This window comes from Anser anser (assembly GCF_964211835.1).
Source record: "Anser anser genome assembly, contig: HAP1_SCAFFOLD_622, whole genome shotgun sequence".
Taxonomy (NCBI): Eukaryota; Metazoa; Chordata; class Aves; order Anseriformes; family Anatidae; genus Anser; species Anser anser.
The window spans coordinates 15,001-26,742 of NW_028153834.1; the positions used below are offsets into that span (position 1 = coordinate 15,001).

Sequence of the window (11,742 nt, forward strand, 5' to 3'; positions counted from 1 at the left end):
TTTATTTTTCAGGTGACAAGATCATTCTGTAGTACCTGTCTTTGGCTCCACAGAGAAATAAGGCTGACCCTGAATGAGACTGTAAATCAGACGGGCACTATTCCCATAAGAAGGATCATCACCATCAGTAGCTGTTACCTGTGCAACTGAAGTACCTCAAAGAAAAAAATAAAATGGATTATATTTATTCAATGTCTACAAACACATATTGAAGTTACTTATTGCATTTCTCTGGAATTATCTACAGGGCTATTTTAAACTGTTGCTTATGCCTCTCGTCCTCTCATTCTTTTCTATTGTTTCTCTTCAGTGTTTTTCATCTTGTATAAATTATTTCATAATTACACAGCACAAGCTCTTTAATGACATTTTAATACATCAGTTATATTATCAAGCCCTCCTGAAAATTTGCAGTAAATGGCACCTTCTAAAATCCATCATCAGAAACAGAAAATATTTCATCAGCAACTATTTTGACGCATTCAGATTTTCAATTAAAATGACATAACATACAACTTTTCAGCACTGTCTATATATTGCTTAAAATTGTACATCTTATGCATTTTCCCCTAATTTTTGGCATGTAAATGAAGCAGAACAAGTTGTTTCACCTCCCCTTGAATATTCTGCTAAGTATTTTATGGAACTTTTCTTTAGGAATAAGAAAAGAAGTGACTTTGTCACCAGCAGGCTCACTACCTGACTGAAAGAAATTACTTGTTAGCAAGCAAAGCAGCCAAGAAGTATGACAAGGCTCTGATAATGTTTTATATTTTTGAGTCTTTAATGAGCCTTTTCCATGGCAGAATGCACAACAGAATCAATCTGCAGAGCTTGATTTCATCTCTAACTGAAAGCTGGCTATATCCTATAAAAAAGATTGGCAGAAAATTCATGGTACTATTATTGATGATTATCCTTTGAAAGGTATTATTTACTGTAGCATAATTTCATAAGGTAAACTTTATTTTTGTCTCTTTTTTTTTTTCCTTACCTAGGTTCTGCACAACAAAAATATCACTTTCTGTGAGAAAAAGCAGGAAATCAATCTACTTTTTTAAAAAATCTGGCATTTGTTCATGTTTGCACCTGCTTAGAGATGTAATATATACTAATATATATTACATATATTAAAAATCTATGTATAGTTATGCTGGAGGAGAAAAGAAATGATGGAGTTAAAGGAATTAGATCTGAATCTTTTTATGGTCAAACTACAAGTCAATAATTATTACCAGAAAAACAAATACATTATTTGTTGAGGCATATGTACTTCAGAAATAACAATATTCTTTATCAAGGGCAAAAGATAATGAAAACACTTGGCTACACTGCTACTAAGTCCACATCAGCTGCAATCTATAGAAAATTGTTCTGTATTAACTAATACTGAAAATTCAACCTTTAAGGCATTCTAGCATGACTATAATGCACTTGTTTAAAAACAAATTGAGTGAGTGCTAGAAAGGAACTGATCACTGTGGATAATACAATATCCAGCCTGTTATAAATGCAGTTTTCTAATAAAGAAACCCAAGCAAGGTACCAACAACCATGTTCAGAAATGGACTTGTTTACAGCACCATATTTAACAAGATAGAACAACAACAACAGAATGAAGGACTGCAAGGTTATTGTTACAGCTCCTTGAGTCTCAAACATTTAAAGACAGATTCATTTTCTACAGTTTCTGTCCATTAGAAAGAAATGTTGAAACTAAAATGGCATGTGGTGCTTCTCTAGGCCCCAGAATACTTTTTTTTTTTTTTTTGCTTGCTTGTTAACTCTTCGATAGTATCACAGAAGGGAGAAGGATGGAATTTGCCCAGGTGGGCTCAGGGAGAAGCAGCATAATGGAAAGATGAAGCTGGCAAGGGACAAATATTTCATGATCAGTGTATGAGCTTCTAAATTAAATATGGACTGTGAAGGGAGCAGAAGAAAAATATTGCCCAGATTTGGAAAACTTTTTTTTTTTTTCTCCATTTTTTAGTCTTTCACTTTCACTGCCATGAAACCTCTATTTCTTTGTACATTTAACCCATATCAAAAAAAAAAGCAAACCATTTGCCAAATGGAACTGTTTTTACCTAGACATTTGTGTTTGAATGATAAAAATTAAAGCAGTAATATTAATGTACCCAATAACTCTGAATAGAAAGTTCAGCCATTTTTTTAATTCCATGGCTGGGAAGAGAAAAATTGACCACATAAAAAATATATATATATATTTTTTTGAACAAACAAATAAGCAAGACCACCTCTCGAAATTCCAGCCATTATATAATGACAGCAATTATATAATTGACAGCCTAACTACAATATAGTTTCACATAATTTATGTGAAAACTGCTATAATGTCAGAGACAAATTAACTAAATCTACCTGTGAGCTTTTGAACATGCATTTTCTGAATATGAGTCTGTGTGACACTGATATAAAGTTTAGCCCCAAATATGTGTTGTACGTCTACATAAATGTCTTAAGCTGCGTAGTAAACATATTTACACATTCTGTGCTTTTCATTAGGTTCTATTTAAAGCAAATTATTATTTTTTTTTTTTTTTTTCTGATTGCTATATAGGATTTACTTTACACTCCTTTAGTGTTGGTTTTACCTTTTTTGGTCAAAATATTAATTGTGTCACTTATATATTGCAACCCATTAGGTAAACTAGAAGGCCATTGTATAAAAAATAGTTACTCATTTTTCTAACTAGAGCTTGAAATCTACTAAAACAGCAAGTACTGATATATTACAGCATCTGACTCAACCATTCCATCAGATATACTGCATTTGTACACTTTAAACAGCTATATGGGAGGCACTTAATGTAAAACTGTACAGAATGCCTGAGGGAAAACTGCAGTTCTGTACTCTTATAAGAGTCCATTTGCTGACACACTTTTCATTCACTGTGACACTTGCATTTAAAATCCTAATAAAATTTAGTACTGAAAATAAAAGAGAGCTAAGAAAGAAATAAAATATATTCTAATTTGTTGTCACATTAGTATACATATAGATATTTGTACCTAATTTTAGCCAAATTATCTATGCCTGTTTTCTGTTTTTCTGTGGTTCTCTGAGGCAAGTAATACATGACCAGCTGTGAATTATTCTCTCTTTGCTTTATTAGTTCCAGACAAAAAGCTCAGTAACTGTGAACTGCTTTTCCAAGCATGGACCATGCTTCCTGAGCAAGTTTTTTCATAAGAAAATTTCTACAAGATCCCAGGTCCAATATAATTGAGCTGAAATGCCATTAGAAAGCTCTGAAATGGAGCAAAGACCAAGACTCTCTATTGCACTACACTATTTAAAGTAATTCCAGACTATGTCCTTACTATGCAGAAAGAGATTCTGTTTTACTGGGAGAAAAGCACTGCAATTTTGATTGGTTACTGTTCCCGTCCATTGGGAAGTTAGAAATTTCCTTCTAAGGATTAATGCTTTAAGATATACATCAAATGAGCTTTCACCTCAGAAGTGCAGTACTTGGAGAGGCAGGGTAAGCAAGCTGTGAGAGGACTGCATGGTGTGGCTCAGCTGTTTCACGTACTGAAGCTATTAGGGTGTATACCAGTATATACCATTCCATTTATACTCTATATGTCTGAAATACACTTTAGTATGCCAGTGTCTTGGTTTAACATGGGTAGGTAGCTGAGCACCATACAGATGCTCTCTCATGCCCCATCCCCAACAGAACAGGAGGAGAAAATATGATGAAAGAAAAGGCTGACATAAGGACAGGGAGATCACTCACCTACCACCACAGACAAAACAAACTTGGCACAAGGGAAATTAATGTAATTTATTACCTATATACAAAGTACATATAGCAGTCTAGAGCAATGAGAACTAAAAGCAAACTAAAAACACCTTCCACGATATCCACTGTCTTCTATGTCCTCTTCTCGGGATGCAAAGGGGAATGGGGAATGGGGATTGTGGTCAGTCCATAATGCCTTGTCGCTGCTGCTTCCCCTTCCTCTGCTCCAGTATGGGATCTGTCCCACAGGATACAGTCCTTTCGCCTGCTCTCCACTGGAAGCTCTCCATGGCCCGCAGCCTCCTCCAGGCCACATCCACCTGCTCCACCGGGGGATCCTCCACGGGCTGCAGCGTGGAGATCTGCTCCGTGTGGGACCCATGGGCTGCAGGGGGACAGCCTGCTCCACCAGGGGCCTCTCCACAGGCCGCAGGGGAACTTCTGCTGCGTGCCTGGAGCACCTCCTGCCCTCCTGCTGCACTGACCTTGGGGTCTGTAGGGTTGTTCCTTTCTACATTTTTTCACTCTCTCCCATATGCTGCTGGACAGCAGATTTTTCCTTTCTTAAATCTGATCTCACAGAGGCACAACTAGAATTGCTGACTGGCTCAGCTTTGCCAGCAACAGGTCCCTCTTGGAGCTGGATGTAACTGGTTCTTATCTAACCTATCTATCTAAGTTTCTGGAACCTTCCCACAGAGGCCACCTCTGTAGCCTCCCTGCTACTAAAACCTTGCCTCATACACCCAGTACAGCCTGTTGTGTACTAGTATCTACACAGAAGTAGATGAAAAGTAATCTCTAAAATAACAAAAGCATTAGTGCTAGAGAAGCCAAACATAGGAGTGTAGAAAATATTTGAAGATCCATAGGACCATCCTAAATTCATGTTATATAATGGTTAATTGCAAGTCTATGAGTTTACTATCTCAAGAAGTCTGTGTCTAAGAGGGGAAGCACACAAAGATGTTGTTTTATTTTTTTACACATTCTGACAAATTGGGAGAACAGTGTTACTTCTGATTTTCATATTTTAGTGGGATCTTTTTATTAAAATAATAATAATAATAAAAGTTTAATCAATCATGTTGAAGTGATGTAGCACTTTAGGAATTTAAAGATACCGTAGATGATAGGAGATTTGATAAAGGCTGCTGAACCTTCTATTTTTAGATTGTCAGTTATAGGCAGCTCAAGTCAGTACAGATTGAAGGCTCTCGTCTGTCAACTGCTTATTGGTGAACTGAGGTGAGAAACAGGTATATGGAAAGAGAATGTTACTGTTGCTTTGATCCGTAAGTACTACCCTAACTGACTTCTTTTTATTATTTTTTTTTCCTTTTTTTTTTTTTCCTATACAATCATCCTCTCATCATTAAGACAGGAACTTGTCATTAAGACAGGAAGATAAAATAGAAGGATTTCAGAATTCTTGATATAGTTCTGTGAAAGGTTATAGATTTGGGTGAGTGTAAATTGAGCCATATTATATTATCAGCTATTTAAAATTGATTTTTTATAAGAGCTCTAGTGTCTTATCAATAATAGTGAATCACATGGGGAAAAAGAAAAGGCATTATCAAAGACCCAGATCTGTGTAATCCCAGATAAAAATATCCAGATAATTCTAAACAATAAACTGTTCTATATTATTGTGGACACAATATATATTATTATATTTATATATTATATATATAATGATATAAATCTATAAATATTATATTATATTAATTATATTATATTATTATATCTATATTATTGTAGCTATATTATTATATCCATATTGTTGAAGTAACAAAGCAAACTTTGCTTCATATTTGTCGTACTAAGTTTCCAGGTACATAGTCCAGGTCTTCTTTTTATGTATAGATATGTGGAAGAAGTGGTGCAGAGGTTAAGTCATCACTTTTGATAGGAAAATTCTTGTGCAATTTTTGTGCTTATGAAACTGAAAGACTTTTATTGCCCACCATCTAATCCAAACAAAGAGAAGCTTTCCAATGGGGAAAGGGGCTTGGCTGTGTAAATAGGTAGGCATCATACAAGATATGAGGATGGTCATCACATCAGCCTGCTTCATTCCTGTTCTGAACCCATTACTTACAGGAAGGAAACTATCCCTATATTTGTGGGGAAATCATGAGTGCTTGTCATGTGAATTTGACTCTTCTCCAGTTACAGTACAGTATAATTTATACTAGATAGGGCATAATAAAAGCCTATTGTTTAATTATTAAGTGGAATCAGAGGAGACTGAAGGAGGCTGTTGAGTGCTGTTCAGCCAAGCTTATTTGTGCGCTTAAAGAGTCAACTTAGGTTAGAGGCCTTTAAAATTTAAGTGCATGCTACTTTTCTTTCACCGTAGTAGAAGTCTGAAGAGCTGACAGGTTATAATAATAATAATACATTGAACAATTTTCTAGAGACTAGGGTGCTATACTGATTGAAAAAGCAGTGAATTCTGTCTGCCTAAAATCTCATTTGCAGTACCAGCTGGTTACAGTAGTCTATCTATTCTGAAGTGTGATGCTGTATTTTTAAACAAGTACCTATTTCAAAGCTATGCCACTGAAGGAAAAGACAGGTTTCTATATTCAATACAAGCATGAATCCAGAATCTGTAAAAGGACTCTGATACATGTAAGACTTTGGTTTATGGCACGTCATACCTTCAGGTGACATCTCTGGAACAGTAGCCACATAAGGTCCATCCAAGAACTGTGGTTCGTGATCATTGATATCTCGAACCTTGATAATAAATTCTGATTCAGGTTCAACAGGAAGACGAGTGTTCCTGTTAAGTGCCTGTGCTCTTAGAATATAGAAGGGTTTCTCTTCTCGATCCACCTTTTGTATCGCATAAATTTTGCCATTATATTCATCAATGATAAAAATGCTTCCAGCTCCTTCCCCAGTCAAAATGTATTGTAAGTTGCCATCCTGTTTGTCTAAATCTGATTTCAGCTGTAAGTGAAAAAAACAGAAGTGAAAGGAATTAATGTTAAATACATACTTTAGATCATTGGTTTATCAGCTGCCACAAGCTTCTGCTGAAAACAGGGCAAAGGACCTTAAAACATTATCTAAATTCTTTATTATTATAAATGATAAGTGTACTTTATAAGTTTTATATATACATATATTGTTTTTATATTCAGCAATACCAGGTGTGAATGTGAGAGTGGTGTTCCAATTCTGTTGAAATATTAAAGAGATGAAAAGCCGTTCTGTGGTATAAATCTATATTATTTATTCTGAAATAAATTGACATATTTTGTAATTCCTTCCTGGAAGATCTACATCCTCTGTTATTTTGCTAAGATGAGCTTTACGATGATGATTCCTCTGATGAAGCTGAGCCCTGGAGACCACTGTGGTTCAGCTGCATTTGTTCATGTCAACATAATTGTTCTGTTAATGCTAATGATATGCAACATCACTTTTGCGATAGCAGTAACTGAACTTAATGTGCCAGTAATCTACATTTGAGTTTTTTTGCGAACATCAACTTCCATCATATTATTTCTCTGACGTTTATTTATTTATTTATTTTGTGCTTAGACAAAATATTTAAGGACCTGGATAAAAATTTAAATACTCAATTAAAAAAATAATTAAATATGTATCCACCTTGCTTATTCTACTAAGTGGAGTGCTTTAAACGTAAGCGATATGTTTATGTGTTTACTTAAATAACTCTCCTGTTTTGTTTCATTCTTATTGACCCATTCTTATTGACCCCCTTATTGATCAGTGTAGAATATGAGGTCACATACTGAGAAAGAATTAACTATGTCACATTTCTCTATTATATTCACTCAAAATATTTTGTGACAGATGCTGAAGTTGAAAAACAAATCATTTTAGCTTTTCCTTGGAACAATGACTGGTTATTTTGAATTGTTTAATTTTTTGTATGCATCAACTGGATAGTTTATTCAAAATGAGGTTGGGACATTGCTCTGAGATATGAGGAACACAGTTTTGAGTTCTTGCATTGAATCCTGCCAAAGTACTCAAGTCCTAAATTATGCAGTGATAATTTCCCTTTCAAACACAAGATAAATAATTTTCAGTGTTATGGTGTTTAAACTCTCTAAAATATAAACAACTTAAAGCCAAAAGCTTTCAACATATGTAATTTTGTTTGAAACATGGGGCAAGTTCACCTTTATAGGGTGAACCTAGAGGGCAGGACCCCTTTATGAGTGGTTTGGTCCCATTCGTTTAAATATCATCCAAGAATGACAGCTGGCTAGGGGGCACCACAGATTCTTTTTTAGAAACCATAAATCATAGTTTCCTTGTCATGAACACCAGGACATGGGAAAGATAATGAATATCTAGATCTTTACCTTAAGATATGGTTGAGATACGATCACAGATTGTATCAAACCCCTAGAGACTGAAAGCCTGGAAGCCTGACTGGGACTGGGTGTTTAGACATAACCTAGGATGAACCATTTTGCTTAGTATAATTATGTCCAACATATTTTCATGACATTAACGATTATAAATGAGAGGTCTCTAATAAATGACATATGCTGGGAAAGTATACAGAAGGTTCTCAGCTTGTGTATTTTGTTTGTTTGTTTTATAATAGATAATATAGTAAGTGGCCTTTTCTTTGTAAATGGGAACTGGGACAAGAAGTTATGCATTGTCTTCATCTATCTTACACTGCAGTACTGATGGACACATCTTTTTCTCAAACATGGTAATGGAAAAGAATTCATGAGTCTATGTTAAATGAAATTTGAAGATTAAGCTCTGAATCTAACTGCAGATAAGCAGAAGCCTTGTGATAAGGCTTAGTGACTAACAGAGACTGTCTACCTGTGTCATTGTTGATGGAGTTTCCTCCTGGACCTTATTTACTATAAAGTTGATCATAGAATGTCAATTTACTTATTGAAAACAGAGCATATTGTACTTCACAGAAAGCCACAAGTAAATGTGTCTGATTTAGACAGTGGTTAGACTGCACTAAATGAACAATAATCCTCAATTAAAATTACCCATAGTTTACCTGTGAGAAATAGAAACACAAGATTAAGAAAGTTATCTACAGCAGCATGAAAATGTATGGCATTTATGACATTTTTTTTATGGGAAACAATGCTTTCCAGATATGGGAAAAGTAATAATGATTATTTTTTTTTTAAATGACTATGTCTGTACCTGTTCTTTTAGAAGTAAGACATCACACTTCCATAGCAGTTACTTTGAAGGGGTTGCAAAAAAGTAATTAATGAATTTTGAGCACCTCACCCTTTGGGCCCAATTAAATTTTAGTGCTAGTTAATTAGCAGTTAAACTTATTTTGGTTCATTCATCTAGAAAGTGCCTTAAAGAAAAGAAAACTAGATCTCAAGATAACAATTACTTCTAGCTTACAAAAATAAATAAAAATAATAAATAATAATAATAATAGTAAGTAGAAAGAGAAAATAAGGAGTAGATAAAGTCTCATTACGACAATTATCTTAAAGCACATTTTTAAAGGAGGGTGAAAAATAATTGCTCGTTGTGCTAAAGCTACATTAATCTAATGAACCATGCAGATTCCTGTAGTTTCTCAGTGGTAAAAGGATTTAGTATTAATCTGCTTCATTAAAAATTAATGAGGGGTAAATCAGCTGCTACTTAGTGTAATAGAAAATCATGCTAAATACTGTTTGTAAACTGCACTCACTATGGCTTCTTTGATGAAGTGCCAAAAATAGCACAAGCAAGTTGCCAAATGTTGATAAATGAGTCCTTAACTTTCATTTAGAAGACAGAAAAATTTCAGCTTGGTACCTTCAGCTACTCTGCACAGATTTAGTTTTAGTAACAGGATGCGAGTGGTGTTTCCTTGACAGTGGAGCCATGACCTTTAGCCCAGGGAGTTCTCTGACCCTAAATCAGGTTGCAGTAAAGTTGAGATGTTGTGCTGCCTGATTACAGCTACCTCAGCACTTTTCGTATCTTTCTTGATATTTCCAGGTCAATGAGGATGGTTGATCTTCCAAGTCAAGGCAGTAAGATGATAATCAGCACTTCAAAACCAACCTTGCACTATCCTTGCATCATGACTTACCATACCTGTCCAACATACACAGGCATCCTTGAGGTCTGTTCCTCAGTTACAAAAAGCGGCTCCCATATCCAGGCACGCTTTACTCTTCGAACTGTTGTGAAAAACTGATCTGTGTTTTGGGCACTGTGGTTCTGTGTGGTTGGAGAGGAAAGCCAAAGCTGAACCACTGTCAGCATGAGACATAGCAAAGTGGAACAATTCATGCTGAAGCCTCTCTTCAATCAATTTTCATCTGTCAAAGAGGAGAAGAAAAAAAAATAAATACCTTAGACAAAGTTTCACAAAGGCATCACTTTTGTCTTCTTTTGTCTTCTTACTTTTACTTATATATTCTGTGCAAATGTAAGAGCTGATTTGCAATGTTAAAACCTCTTCCTAAAAGGAAAGAGTTGAAACAAAGTCTGTTTCTGATTAAAATTGAGATACTTTTAGAGACTCTGGCATGAAAGTCAAATGTTTAACTTGCCTTTATGAATATCCTACACAGGGACTTTTTATGCAAAAAAAGGAAAATCATCCTCCAATTAATTCATCTTCAAATTAAGCTGGGTAATTGCATTGTGTAGCCTAGGAATAATTTGATTGGGATAATTGTATGTTTCTACTTAGACAGGGCTCATTTTGAGCAGCAGTTACAGAACTGCCTGAAGGGTGCACGACTACCCTCAGTGGCCATGATGACTGACAACTGAAACAGAGCGGTGCCAGAGCTGTTTTTTTTTTTTTTTTAACCTCTTCTTTCCTCTTTCCGAAGTCAGCAAAACACCAACAAAAATGCCAAAGGAACTAGGGTACCATGTAGAAAAGCATGTCTTTGCACAAACTATATGCTATTATGTTCTTTCCTGTGATTTTTGGCACAATAAATAAAACTGAATTTTAAATAAAGTGCAATTGTCAGTTGATAATCACCATCTTCTAAGAGGCAAAGAGGAGAATTCTGAAAACCCTTGCCACACATTTACTTCTGAAAACCTTACTTGGCAATGGATCTAGAAATTTTCTTCAAGTCTTTAGCCAGGAAGAATAGCATTTTCTATGCAAGAACAAAGTTTGGTTTATGAATTTATCTCATGGCAGTCAGTTTGTACAACACACTGGAAATATACACATACATTTATATATATATATATGGCTGCTTTTAATTTAGGCCTGAAAAATCCATAAACCGTTTATCTATTCAGGATAAAATACAAATTTATATGTCTTTTAAAATCACGGTTTAATAATAGAGCTATCAACACCTGTCTTTTGCAAAGGAAAATATTGTAATTGCTTAAAATAACAGAGATATCATGTAGACATTTATTCCTTTCCTTCCAGATTTGATATGATGTTAAACTTAATTCTGTTAAAATGTAATCTGTGTCTATATGATTACTGAGAAAAAGATAAAGGAGTTTTAACAGTAAGACATATAGAATTGTAGAAGTTAGAATGTTGGTTCCAGTTCTGTATACATTTTGTTATTCAACTTCAAATGCTATAACAGTGCAAGATGAGATTTGAATGGAGGGGGTGTGACTTGTGTACTCTCTTGTTTCAGTTTGCTGTGGAAAATTACTAATTATCCTAAGTCTGTAAGATGTCCTGATGGACACCGAGTTGAAAACGAGTCATCAATGTGCCCTGGCCACTAAGAAGGCTAATGATTTTCTAGGCTACATTAGGCAAAGTATCTCAGCAGGTCAAGAGAGGCGATCTTTCCCCTCTACTCAGCATCTCTGACATATTGTAGAAAAATAAATATTTTCAAATTTTGAGATGTTGCACACTATTTGTTATGTGTATAGTGTGACTTTTAATTGAAAATACAGATGCTGAGCAAATTATTAAAAAACAAACAAAAAAACATAAAGCTATGTAAGGAAATTCAGAGTTGTA

At 34.9% G+C, this 11,742-nt stretch overlaps 1 protein-coding gene across 4 annotated transcripts in view; it reads right to left on the reverse strand.

Moving 5' to 3' along the window:
- LOC310891373 (cadherin-10-like) overlaps positions 1-11,591 on the reverse strand; it is a 26,474-nt gene extending 14,883 nt beyond the window's left edge. Inside the window, exons 1-3 of one of the 4 annotated variants that reach the window (XM_083853631.1) lie at positions 9,864-11,591; positions 6,446-6,740; positions 36-146 (exon numbers count right to left, since the gene is read on the reverse strand). In XM_083853631.1, coding sequence (XP_083709757.1) covers positions 36-146; positions 6,446-6,740; positions 9,864-10,061 — 604 coding nt within the window. In that variant the 5' untranslated portion in view covers positions 10,062-11,591. Of the gene's footprint in view, positions 1-35; positions 156-6,445; positions 6,741-9,858 lie in introns of all 4 variants that reach the window. The other 3 variants (XM_083853630.1, XM_083853633.1, XM_083853632.1) reach the window with 3 other exon arrangements.
- Between the last annotated feature and the right edge of the window lie 151 nt (positions 11,592-11,742).